A 13,606-nucleotide genomic window follows, 5' to 3' on the forward strand; every position below is an offset into this window, starting at 1 on the left:
TTATTGCATTGTTCATCATTGCTTGTTTCACCTTTATTTCTTCTAGGTCCTTGTTAACTGCTTCTTGCATTTTGTCCATTCTACTTCCAAGATTTCGGATCATCCTTACTATCATTATTCTGAATTCTTTTTCAGGTAGACTGCCTATTTCCTCTTCATTTGTTAGGTCTGGTGCATTTTTATCTTGCTCCTTCATCTGCTGTGTGTTTTTCTGTCTTCTCATTTTGCTTATCTTACTGTGTTTGGGGTCTCCTTTTTGCAGGCTGCACGTTCGTAGTTCCCGTTGTTTTTGATGTCTGTCTCCAGTGGCTAAGGTTGTTTCAGTGGGTTGTGTAGGCTTCCTGGTGGAGGGGACTAGTGCCTGTGTTGTGGTGGATGAGGCTGGATCTTGTCTCTCTAGTGGGCAGGTTCACGTCTGGTGGTGTGTTTTGGGGTGTCTGTGGCCTTATTATGATTTTAGGCAGCCTCTCTGCTAATGGGTGGGGTTGTGTTCCTGTTTTGCTAGTTGTTTGGCATAGGTTGTCTAGCACTGTGGCTTGCTGGTCGTTGAGTGAAGCTGGGTGCTGGTGTTAAGATGGAGGTCACTGGGAGATTTCCACCGTTTAATATTATGTGGAGCTGGGAGGTCTCTTGTTGACCAGTGTCCTGAAGTTGGCTCTCCTACCTCAGAGGCAGAGCCCTGACTCCTGGCTGGAGCACCAAGAGCCTTTCATCCACACGGCTCAGAATAAAAGGGAGAAAAAGTAGAGAGAATTAGTAGATGTATGAGGAAAGAAAGAAGGAAAGGAGGAAAGGAAGGAAGGAAGAAAGAAGCAAAGAAGGAAAGAAAGGAGGGAGGGAGGGAGGGAGGAAGGAAGGAAGGAGGGAAAGAAGGAAAAAAGACAGAAAGAAAGAAGATACAGTAAAAATAAAATAAAGTATAATATATTTATTGAATTAAAAAATATTTAGAAAAAAAAAAAAAAAGAGGGACGGATAGAACCTTAGGACAAATGTTGGAAGCAAAGCTATAGAGAGAAAATCTTATACAGAAGCATACACATACACCTTCACAAAAAGAGGTAAAGGGGGAAAAATCATAAATCTTGCTCTCAGAGACCACCTCCTCAATTTGGGGTGATTCGTTGTCTAAAGGAGGGAAGGACGGAAAGAAAGAAAGAAAGAAAGAAGGAACGACGGTAAAGTATAATAAAGTTATTACAATTAAAATTATTGAGAAAAAAAATTTTTTTTTTTAAAAACCATGGACGGATAGAGCCCTAGGACAAATGGTGGAAGCAAGAGTATACAGACAAGATCTCACACATAAGCATACACGTACACATTCACAAAAAGAGGAAAAGGGAAAAAAATCATAGATCTCGCTCCTAAATTCCACCTCTTCAATTTGGGATCATTCCTTGTCTATTCAGGTATTCCACAGATGCAGGGTATATCAAGTTGATTGTGGAGCTTTAATCCGCTGCTTCTGAGGCTGCTGGGAGAGATTTCCCTTTCTCTTCTTTGTTCTCACAGCTCACAGGAGCTCAGCTTTGGATTTGGCCCTGCCTCTGCGTGTAGGTCGCTGGAGGGCGTCTGTTTTTTGCTCAGACAGGAAAGGGTTAAAGGGGCCGCTAATTCGGGGGCTCAGGCTCACTCAGGCCGGGGGTGAGGGGGGGGAAGGAGGGGCACTGCGTGTGGGGCGGGCCTGTGGCGTCAGAGGCGGCGTGACGTTGCGGCAGAGGCCGGCGTGACGTTGCACCAGCCTGAGGCCCGCCGTGCGTTCTCCCGGGGAAGTTGTCCCTGGTTCCCGGGAACCTGGCAGTGGCGGGCTGCACAGGCTCCGCGGAAGAGGGGTGTGGAGAGTGACCTGCGCCCGCACACAGGCCCCTTGGTGGCGACAGCAGCAGCCCTAGCGTCTCCCGCCCGTCTCTGGGGTCCGCGCTTTTAGCCGCGGCTCGCGCCCGTCTCTGGGGTTCGCGCTTTTAGCCGCGGCTCGCGCCCGTCTCTGGGGTTCCTTTAAGCAGCGCTCTTAAACCCCTCTCCTCGCGCACCAGGAAACAAAGAGGGAAGAAAAAGTCTCTTGCCTCTTCGGCAGGTGCAGGCTTTTCCCCGAACTCCCTCCCGGCTAGTCGTGGTGCACTAACCCCTTCAGGCTATGTTCAAGCCGCCAACCCCAGTCCTCTCCCTGCGCTCCGTCCAAAACCGAAACCCGAGCTTCAGCTCGCAGCCCCGCCCGCCCGGGCGGGTGAGCAGACAAGCCTCTCGGGCTGGTGAGTGCCGGTCGGCACCGATCCTCTGTGCGGGAATCTCCCCGCTTTGCCCTCCGCACCCGTCGCTGTGCACTACTCCTCGGTCCCGAAGCCCCCCCCTCCGCCTCCCGCAGTCTCCGCCCGCGGAGGGGCTTCCTAGTGTGTGGAAACTTTTCCTCCTTCACAGCTCCCTCCCACTGGCGCAGGTGCCGTCCTTATTCTTTTGTCTCTGTTTTTTCTTTTTTTCTTTTGCCCTACCCAGGTACGTGGGGAGTTTCTTGCCTTTTGGGAGGTCTGAGGTCTTCTGCCAGCCTTCAGTAGGTGTTCTGTAGGAGTTGTTCCACGTGTAGATGTATTTCTGGTGTATCCGTGGGGAGGAAGGCGATCTCCGCGTCTTACTCTTCCGCCATCTTCAAGGTCCCCCCTCTTTCATCACTTTAAATATGTCCTGCCTGTCCCTTGTGGCTTGCAGAATTTCTGCTGAAAGATCAGCTGTTAACCTTATGGAGATTCCCTTGTGTGTTATTTGTTGTTTTTCCCTTGATGCTTTTCATATGTTTTCTTTGTATTTAATTTTTGACAGTTTAATTAGTATGTGTCTTGGTGTTTTTCTCCTTGGTTTTATCCTGTATGGGACTCTCTGTGCTTCCTGGGCTTGATTAACTATTTCCTTTCCTATATTAGGGAAGTTTTCAACTATAATCTCTTTAAATATTTTCTCCGTTCCTTTCTTTTCTTCTTCTTCTTCTGGAACCCCTATAATTCGAATGTTGGTGCGTTTAATGTTTTTCCAGAGGTCTCTGAGACTGTCCTCATTTCTTTTCATTATTTTTTCTTTATTCTGCTCTGCAGTAGTTATTTCCACTACTTTATCTTCCAGGTCACTTAAACATTCTTCTATCTCAGTTATTCAGCTATTTATCCCATCTAGAGTATTTTTCATTTCATTTATTGTGTTGTTCATCATTGTTTGTTTCATCTTTAGTTCTTCTAGGTCCTTGTTAAATGTTTCTTGCATTTTGTCTATTCTATTTCAAAGATTTTGGATCATCTTTACTACCATCATTCTAAATTATTTTTCAGGTATACTGCCTATTTCCTCTTCATTTGTTAGGTCTGGTGGGTTTTTATCTTGCTCCTTCAACTGCTGTGTGTTTTTCTGTTTTCTCATTTTGCTTATCTTACTGTGTTTGGGGTCTCCTTTTTGCAGGCTGCAGGTTCGTAGTTTCTGTTGTTTTTGGTGTCTGTCCCCAGTGGCTAAAGTTGGTTCAGTGGGTTGTGTAGGCTTCCTGGTGGAGGGGACTAGTGCCTGTGTTCTGGTGGATGAGGCTGTATCTTGTCTTTCTGGGGGGCAGGTCCATGTCTGGTGGTGAGTTTTGGGCTGTCTGTGGACTTATTATGATTTGGGGCAGCCTCTCTGCTAATGGGTGGGGTTGTGTTCCTGTATTGCTAGTTGTTTGGCATAGGATGTCCAGCCGTGTAGCTTGCTGGTTGTTGAGTGAAGCTGGGGGCTGGTGTTGAGATGGAGATCTCTGGGATATTTTCGCCATTTGATATTATGTAGACCTGGGAGGTCTCTTGTGGACCAGTGTCCTGAAGTTGGCTGTCTCACCTCAGAGGCACAGCACTAACTCCTGGCTGTAGCACCAAGAGTCTGTCATCCACACAGCTCAGAAGAAAAGGGAGAAAAAGTAGAAATAAAGAATTAGTAGAAGTAGAAAGAAAGAAAGAAAGAAAGGAGGGAGAGTGGGAGGGAGGAAGGAAAGAAGGAAGGAAGGAGGGAAGGAAGGAAAAAAAGAAAGAAGATAAAGTAAAATAAAATAAAGTAATATAAAATATAATAAAGTTATTAAAATAAAAAATAATTATTAAGAGAAAAAAACAAAAATTGGACAGATTTTTCTCACTGGGACAAATGGTGGAAGCACAGCTATACAGACAAAATCTCACACAGAAGAATACACATACACACTCACAAAAAGAGGAAAAGGGGAAAAAATCATAAATCTTGCTCTCAAAGTCCACCTCCTCAATTTGGATTGATTCATTATCTAAAGGAGGGAAGGAAGGAAAGGAAGAACGAAGATAAAGTAAAATAAAATAAAGTTATTAAAATAAAAAGTAATTATTAAGAAAAACATTAAAAAAACAAAAATAAAACGGATGGATAGAACCCTCGGACAAATGGTGGAAGCAAAGCTATACAGACAAAATCTCACACAGAAGCATACACATACACACTCACAAAAAGAGGAAAAGGGGAAAAAGTTATAAATATTGCTCTCAAAGTCCACCTCCTTAATTTGGGATGATTCGTTGTCTCTTCAGGTATTCCACAGATGCAGGGTACATTAAGTTGATTGTGGAGCTTTAATCTGCTGCTTCTGAGGCTGCTGGGAGAGATTTCCCTTTCTCTTCTTTGTTCTCACAGCTCCCAGGGGCTCAGCTTTGGATTTGGCCCCGCCTCTGCATGTAGGTCGCTGGAGGGCGTCTGTTCTTCGCTCAGACAGGACGGGGTTAAAGGAACAGCTGATTCGAGGGCTCTGGCTCACTCAGGCCAGGGGGAGGGAGGGGTACGGAGTGCTGGGCGAGCCTGCGGCAGCAGAGGCCAACGTGACATTGCACCATCCTGAGGCATGCTGTGCGTTCTCCTGGGGGAGTCATCCCTGGATCACAGGACCCTGGCAGTGGCAGGCTGCACAGGCTCCCTGGAAGAGGGTTGTGGATAGTGACCTGTGCTCGCACACAGGCTTCTTGGTGGCGGCAGCAGCAGCAGCCTTTGCATCTCATGCCTGTCTCTGGGGTCCGCGCTCCCGCCCGTCTCTGGAGCTCCTTTAAGCAGCGTTCTTAATCCCCTCTCCTCACGCACCAGGAAACAAACAGGGAAGAAAACGTCTCTCGCCTCTTCTGCAGGTCCAGACATTTCCCCGGACTCCCTCCCGGCCAGCCGTGGCGCACTAACCCCCTGCAGGCTGTGTTCACGCCAGCAACCCCAGTCCTCTCCCTGGGCTCCGACCGAAGCCCAAGCCTCAGCTCCCAGTCCCGCCCGCCCCGGCAGGGGAGCAAACAACCCTCTCGGGCTGGTGAGTGCCGGTCGGCACCGATCCTCTGTGAGGGAATGTCTCCACTTTGCCCCCCGCATCCCTGTTGCTGTGCTCTCCTCTGCGGCTCCGAAGCTTTCCCCCTCCGCCCCCCACAGTCTCCGCCCACGAAGGGGCTCCTAGTGTGTGGAAACCTTTCCTCCTTCACAGCTCCCTCCCACTGGTGCAGGTCCTGCCCCTATTCTTTTGTCTCTGTTTATTATTTTTTCTTTTGCCCTACCCAGGTAGGTGGGGAATTTCTTGCCTTTTGGGAGGTCTGACATCTTCTGCCAGCATTCAGTAGGTGTTCTGTAGGAGTTGTTCCACGTGTAGATGTATTTCTGATGTATCTGTGGGGAGGAAGGTGATCTCCACTTCTTACTCTTCCGCCATCTTCCCGGAAGTCGCTCTTTACTGTGTTTTTATATCTACTAGACACTGTCCCTGGGCACAAGTTTTCAGTGGTAATGAATCTGTCTTTTTCTAGAATTCTGTGCCTTGTAAGTTATTGGTTAATCATTCCTATAAGGTTTTCATATCAAAGCTTCTTGTTAACTGAAGCCAAAGAGGCTTCCAGATGCAATAACTTCTTTTGTGTTTTGTTATAACTCTGTGAAGAAGAATGCAACAGAGAGGTAGTGATCTACTGGAAGATGAAGTGCCCTTCTCTCAAGTTCAACAGAGATGTATCCTTTCCAAAGATGCACCATTACTCAGCTTCCTAAGTGTTTACATGGCCTGTGGCCGTCACCCAGTGGTGGTATGTCCACCTGGTGTGGAAAACATTATCTTTAATTCTTGCAGAAGCATCTGCTAAAGCTATTCCCTCTTATGTGTCTTTCAGAGACCTCAGATGTGATTTCTGGGCCTGACCACTGGAGCATCTGTATTTGTGGTCCCAGGAGTGCAGCTCATACTTTCCTGAGAAATTTTCTAGGGCTTGAAATTGTTGGGCCACAGAATTGGGGACCTGCAAAAACTTTTGATAAATAGTATTCAATACACTCCCTCTATCTTTAGAGGAGGAAGTAGGGACCCAGGGAGGTAATGTGACAGAAGCACTTGAATGGAATGTGAGGAGTTTTAACTGACACTTCAAGGTTCTAAGAAGCCTGGCTTAGGACTGACCCAGGAGGGTTTGATGGACATTTGCTGGGTGGGAGGATGGGGTAGAATTTAGGCAGGCACAGGTGAGATTTCAACTCCACTGTTCTCTTCAATCATCACAGCAGAGTGTTTCACACACTCAATTCTATAAAGGATCCTTTTAACAAAGGGACTCGGAGATTTAAAAATAAGTGTTTGGAAACCATTGAACTGCATGATCACTAGGATCTTTTCTAGCTCTAACATTCTGTAAGTCTGTATGTTCCTAAATAATTATTCTCTAGAAAGACAGGGAGCATGGGGGTTTGTGGGTATTGTTTGTGTGTGTTTTGTGTCTGTCTACCAACTAGATTATAAACTACATAAGGGTTTATTTCTGGCACAATTCCCACAGACTGCTAGTTAGTTTGTATACAGGTGGTAGGAATTCAACAAATTGTAGTTACTTAATCCTTTAGATTTTATGTAGTTTTCTCTCCTTCTGCCAACAACTGTGCAGGGTAGGAGCCATCATCCCCATCAGACAGGGAAGGAAACTGAGGCAAAGGGAAGTTCAGAACCGGCTCAGGTTCTCATCGGTTCTCACCACTAGTGGGCGGTATAGGCAGGTGTGGGTCCAGGTCCAGCTGTGTCCAGAGAAGGTGATCTGGATCAAGGCAACCACACCAATCTGACCTCACGGGGACACTGCTGGCAGTTGTTCTCAGGAGTGGACACTTGGGACTCCTTGAAGTTCTATTTCATTGGCTTTCCTATGCCATACAATCCGATAATGACTATCTTTGTCTTTGTATTGTATATACACATATGTCTCTCCTATAAGGGCTATTCAATTTTTGAGAACAGAGAACAGTGTAGAGGAAAAGAACATTAGCTTTGGAGGGAAAGATTCCAGACTGAGTGTGAGCTCATTTCCTGGTTTGCTGTGTGAACTTGGAAAAGGCCCTTCACTTCTCTGGGCCTAAGTGAACTGGTAGTTCTCCAGTCATAGGCTGTGTGGCACGCTGGCCCTTCCAACCCTGCAAAGACCTCTGCCACATTGTAATCAACACATCAAGTTAATTTTTCCACAGTGGAGTATCAGGTGATGTCTATCACATAAGCTGAGCGAGTTGTGGGACAATATGTGCTGCGAGGAAAATATAAAAAGCTTGGGAGAGAGGAAATCCAGAGCCAAAGCAACATCCTTTCTTCCCTAAAACATTTAAGAACTTTACTTACCAGTACCTAGAGAGTGGGGGCAATAGACCATCCTGCAGGGTGCCTGGGGGAGGGGCAGCCCACCGTGGGCGCTGTAGAGACTCTGAGGTGGCCTGGGGCTGTGGTCATGGCTGTTGCGGTAAGTGAAATTATATTACACTTAGAGTGATTTTGGGGGGGATTGTTTTAGCTTTTAATTCCTTCTCCTGTGAAATCTAAAATTCTGCCATGGGAAGGTCTAATGAACACATTGAAGAACTGAGCCCTGTGCAGCTGTGTATGTCTTACCAGGTTTTGGAGTCAGATCTGGCTTCAAATTCAGGCTCCATCACTTCAGCTGGACTATGGGATCTTAAGGAAGTCTCTTTATTTCTCTGATCCTCAATTTTGTCATCTGTAAGATGGGGATATTTATTTTGAACTCACAGGGACTTTCTCAGGATCCAAACTGATGCTAAATGTAAAGCACATGATGTATGTCCATGGTAAGGGCTCAGTTAGTGGTGACTCCTGTAGTTCCTTAGGATTGAATTAGGTTCCCTGTGATAGTGCCATAGCCATAGCGCTTTTTCTGTGAGTATTTATTGAGTTGAAATGGCTTTGTTATTCCTGGTAAACCAGAGCCAGCAAGGGCATCTGCCTACTAAATATTTGAATATTCATGTGTCTTCTTATGATCTCCAGGTGTAAATAACCTTGCCTGACCATCCTCTGTGCATAGAGGTCAGTGATTTGGGCTTAGCAGGAGGACAGAGAGAAATGGCCCCATTGTTTACTGAGCACTTATTCTGCTCCAGTCTCTCTCCACTGTCCCCACCAAGTCTGCCTGCGGGGCAGTGTTACCCTCTTTTCTTGCATAGGGAAACCAATCTCAGAAAAGGTGAGTAACCAACCCAGGATCACACAGCTGATAAGTGACCAATCCTTTGAGATCTCATTGACTTCTTGGAGAAAGAAGTAGGTTCCCCACAAATTAAAAGCAGCAAGGAATCACTCACAGGTGGGTAATGCACCCTCTTAAATGAGAACACCAGGTGAGAGGAGCCACAGTTTTGCGGGGCAGGTCGGCAGACAGGGCAGGAAGTGAAGTAACAATGCAAGGGAGCAAATGCTAAGTGGAGGAACAGTATCATCTACCTTTACTTCTGGCTTGTGGGCTTTCCTTCTGCTCATCTGAAATGCTGGCTGTGATGTCATGCCTTGACTGGAGGTGTAGTATGTCTACATGCAGCAGCACCGAGAGATGGAGTTTAATGGGCAGAAGGTCCATGTGATCCTGGCCCAGAGCACCTCTATGCCACAGTTTCCAGAGAAGTCAGGTGTGCTCTGGGTAAGGCAGTTCAAGCAGAGGCTGGCAATGGCAGGTACCAGAGCAAAAGTAAAAAGAGGGCACGTGTTGCGTCCCTGGCCAGGACCACCCAACTAAAGGTCTTGTAAAATGCATGATGCTTATTCCCATGGGTGCAAAAGAGTGAGACTCAATTTACCCCCAGAATCTTGGCTACAATGCAAGGTGGATTTTTAAATCTTATCAATTCATTCTCTGTTGACTCTTGCATTGTACAGATGAAATCAGAACATCCAAGTGAACTAGAAGGTTTAGAAACTCACTTCAGGCTAGTCCTGTCTATGTACACATGAGCTGGGGGTAGGAAGGAGGTCTGGCAGGACTGTCTTTGAGGATGCAGCTCCTCCTCAGCAAAAACCCAGGGACTCAGGACCTGCCTGCCTTGAGTTCCTTCTTCAGGAGAGAGGCTGGGAGGGGTCGATGCGACCACCTGCTGGACTGGAATGGGTGTGGCCTTGAGGCTGTGGCAAAATCTGAACTGTAGTTGTGACGTGTGTTAGATCTGCCACATTGGGCTTGTCATCCCAATCTTCTGAGTCTCCATTTTATTATTTTGTAAACTGGGGTTTAATTTTATCAACTCCTTGGGATTAAGATAATTAAATGAGACTATATCCATGTGTCTACTCGTTGCCAGGTGTTTAATAAATAGCAGCAGAATGTGACTTGGCTGTTTTTCAAAATGTCTACATGTAAGTCTCTCATAAGGCAAGGCAGAGGGGAGAATCCACTTGAATTCCATGTTATCTCTCTCCTTACTATCTGGGCCTGAATATAAAGTTGGAAGTTTTGCAAGGTTTACTGCTGTATCTTTAATATGTCTCCTCCTTCTAAATTGTCATCTTTTCCCTCTCTAGTTTTCATGTATTACTTCGATAGCCTGGATTGCCCAGTTCCAAACTGGCTCTTTAAGTGGGCTGCCAAGGTGAGATCCCAGGAGGCAGGAGGGGAAGCGTGTTTGACAAATGTTGACTTAGCCCGTGGGGCTGTCAGCCTGAAGAGATGCACTGTCTCAGCCCTCATGATGCTCTTTTAAGAAGCAGCTCTGTTGAGTGACTATGGTTAGTACTGGGGTTGCCAATACCCAGCACAGAGGCTGGGACAAAAGACAAAGAATCTTTACCTGGAATGCCAGCTCCTCCCTGCTCTTCCCCTGAGATGCCACCAAGATCACTCTTTAGAACCTCTGGACAATAGCCTGTTCCTTGTAGGAACGATGGTGCCTGTGGACCCTGTATCTGCTTATGGAGGAGTTAGACAGGCCAACCTGGCTCGGGAGACAATCAGACATGTCCAAGCCTGGGAAAGGCAGTTTTTTACGGTTATTTATTTATTTATTTTTCTGTAAGGAGAGAGAACTGCAGTGGTACTCAGATCACTAGGGACTGCCTAGGACCTGGAATCATGGTGACCATTCCATCTGCTTTGTAAGGTCCTACTTACTGGCTGGAAGGCTCACCAATTCCCTGGGAGAGTGAAAAAGCACATAGGCTTTGAGTCAAACATCATATATTGAATCCTGGCCCTGCTTCTAACTGGGTAATCTAGGGAAGCCATCAATTTCTTCCCTTTTAAAAACAGAGATGGATATTCTCACCCTGTAGAGAAGGAGTAAATAGAACAATGTTTGGGGAAAGTCTTGGGCAATATTCAACACTGATTAAAGGATGGTGGATCCTGCCCCTTGCCCCCAGTCCTTACCATTTTCTAAATCTGTAAAGCAAGTCCTTTCTCTCATTTCTTTGGAAGAATCCCACAGCCCAAGCCAATCTCATTTCCTGTTTTTAATTTTTTCTTTTCAAAAAATGATGTCTCAGAAATACCTTAGCTTTTTTTTAGCAAAAGTCAAAATATACAGCAAGGTCTTATAACACTGGCCCCTGACATCCAGCCTTACCTGTGCCCTGTGTCTTCCATTTTGTCATCATCTGTGGCAACAGTCTATGGGTATCTGTTTAGGGGCCTTATTGTCATATGTATTACTCCCAAAGCCATCTTCCTTTACTTTTGCCACATCCCAAAGAATCAGGAGTAATCGCTGTGAGGACATAGAAGTGACAGTCTTCTTTCCTTTGCAGAAAGGAGTTCCTACCTACTTGAAACGCATGGTGAATGCCTGTCATAACTATCCCAGGAGATGCTAAGAGAGAGAATTGGGAGCTCTGTGTCCATGGAATGATGTCCCTGGAAGTGCCACAACTACTGATGCTCAGCCTGCCTGTCACTTTTTCATCTTCAGAGGCCTGCACACTCTCCAGAATGTTGTCCCCGATTCCTTTCCCACTCTCCCCACCCCGGGACTGGCGGCTGAATGTGGGTCAGATTAGGGAAAACTTTGCTTGTTTCTAAAAAGGGAAGTCCTCAGTAGGGAACATAGCCATTCCATTGTGCTGTTCTAGGGGGATGGTAGGTAGCCGAATGACAACACCACCTCAGAGGGACTAATCCTGACAAGTTGGCTCCTTCCCACATGTGATTCCTTGCAATCCAGGGGGGTGGTTTCCTGCTGAAGTTGCATTGCCTTCAGAGCTGACTCTCAGTGCACCAAGACTGGACAACACGTGCTGATGTCCATTTGCCTTATGCTTCACTGACTTGATTTGGCTGGAATTGAGATGATAATCCACTGTCTCTCCCCATTCCTACTTGGGGAGGATCACAAGCTGTTTTGATTTCAAACCATTCTGAAAAACATTGCAGACCTGACTAAGTGTATAGTGTGATAACAGTTTTTTCTCATCACCCATGTCTGGGTTTCTCTCTTTCCCATATGCCCCTGGGGAAGGCTGTCCGTACCTCACTAGCTCTGCATTTTACTAGACACTGAGGCATCAAGACTGCTCTGGCAGTTAGCAGAAGACAACTTTCTTTGCACACAACATTGAGTTAAAGATTCTTTATATGCAATAACTAAATTTCCTTTATCGAATGATGGTGATGTTGAAAGGATAAGAGTTCACAGCCAGGGAAATATTAATTAGTGGTGTGGTTGACACTACACCTTTTTCTCAGGAATTCCACTGAAGTTATCTGGCTCTTTGACCACAAAAAGACTTCCAGTTTCCTACTTATCTCCTGAATTTTAGAGGGAAAGATATTCTGTGGCCAAAGACACAGCCTTATGATCTCAGGGGAAAATTTTAACCACTCTGTGTGATGGTACGGAACTTTGATTAATGGGCATAAAAATTCAGTATGTAAAGCCAGAAGCAGGGGATTTATTAAAATGGGATACCTCAGGCTGTGTGTTTTTTCTATGAAAGGAAAGTGTATTGAATACAGATAAATAAATACAGAGTGAGTTATTCTTGTGCTGTCTGCAGTTTCCTTCCTACCTTGTTCCTTCTGTGAGAATGAATCAGTTAGGTCTCTTTGGTTTGCAAGTCACACCCAACTTAACTCATGGACTTCAACATAAAAAGGAATTTTAGGCTCACTTACATGCAAGGCCAAGTGTATAGTGGTCTCGGGTAGGGGTTGATATGGGCCTCAAACTGACGTTAGGAATCAGCTTTGCTCTTCTTCAACTTATCTATGATGTTGAGCTGTGTTTGGAGGCAGGATGGCTGCTAACAAGAGAAAAATAGGCCTATATCTTCCTAGGTTCATGCCGAGTCAAAAACAGACAGCATTTCTTTTCAGTTGATCCCAAATCACCCCATGACTCCCTCTAAACCATGTGCCTATCCCTACCCTAGTCATTGTGGTCATATGGATAGAATTATGCAAATAAACAAATACTTCATAAATTTATCATTATCAGTAATGTAGTTGGAATTTTATTTCAGGTAAATTAAATCTACATGTCTCACGTAATAGAGGTCAAGTTGGTATTTTATGTAGAGTCACTGTAACACAAGCACTAGGATTAGAGTTTTTGAGCAAAGAATCAAAATGAAGTGGTCTGATGCAAACCATATCTTTCACAGTGTTTGATAATTTGCTAGCAATGCTGAGAATACTAAGAATACTGAGTTTCTAGGTAAGGCAGTTTAAAAAAGTCACCCAGCTTGCTATAATTAGTAGAGTTAAGACCCTTTTGCATTCATGCTTGCTAATGTGGAGAAGACAGTCCTATACAGTGTTGATACAGGTTACCTGCGAAACTGAGAACCCATGAGTCAATAGTAAATGCCAGAGGCCCAAAAAACATAGAACTGGTGCTCTGGTGGTTGCACTGGATTCTTCAAGGTCTACCTCTCTGCAGGGGCTGAAAGTATCATTTGGAATTTAAAAGGTATAAATATATTATCATTTTTCTAGCACTTAGTTTCACTTATTTTCCCATGTCTGTCTCTCTGAATAGACAATAAGATCTTTGTGGATAGAAACCCTTATTTCACTTTGATTACTGCTCCCTAAGGAAGTGTATCTTAGGCACTCAAATGGTAACTAAATGTGTGACTTTAATGATTTGGAGAAGCTTGACCAAATGACACACACCCAGAAGGCTCAACCCATCCAGATATAGAGGTTTGATTTCACTATATTAAATATTACTTTAATGTTTAATAATTTAATTTAATCCAAATTATTTCCTCAAGTCATCACTTTAGGGCTCCAGATTCCTCGGGTTCCCATTCGTCTTTCCATGAGAGCACCAGGTCCTTTATTTGTTAAGGCGTGGCTTTGCTGGTGTG

The 13,606-nt window shown here is 45.2% G+C and overlaps 1 protein-coding gene across 1 annotated transcript in view; it reads left to right on the forward strand.

Moving 5' to 3' along the window:
- The window catches only part of LOC149746736 (phosphatidylcholine transfer protein-like), a 45,963-nt gene extending 34,453 nt beyond the window's left edge, over positions 1-11,510 (forward strand). Inside the window, exons 3-6 of the mRNA XM_089901819.1 lie at positions 5,930-5,997; positions 8,835-9,031; positions 9,747-9,891; positions 11,045-11,510. Coding sequence (XP_089757945.1) covers positions 5,930-5,997; positions 8,835-9,031; positions 9,747-9,891; positions 11,045-11,110 — 476 coding nt within the window. The 3' untranslated portion in view covers positions 11,111-11,510. The remainder of the gene's footprint in view (positions 1-5,929; positions 5,998-8,834; positions 9,032-9,746; positions 9,892-11,044) is intronic.
- Positions 11,511-13,606: the final 2,096 nt, after the last annotated feature.

This window comes from Delphinapterus leucas, chromosome 19 (assembly GCF_059928025.1).
Source record: "Delphinapterus leucas isolate spDelLeu-1000000601 "Yukka" chromosome 19, BTC_Dleu_Yukka2, whole genome shotgun sequence".
Classification (NCBI taxonomy): domain Eukaryota; kingdom Metazoa; phylum Chordata; class Mammalia; order Artiodactyla; family Monodontidae; genus Delphinapterus; species Delphinapterus leucas.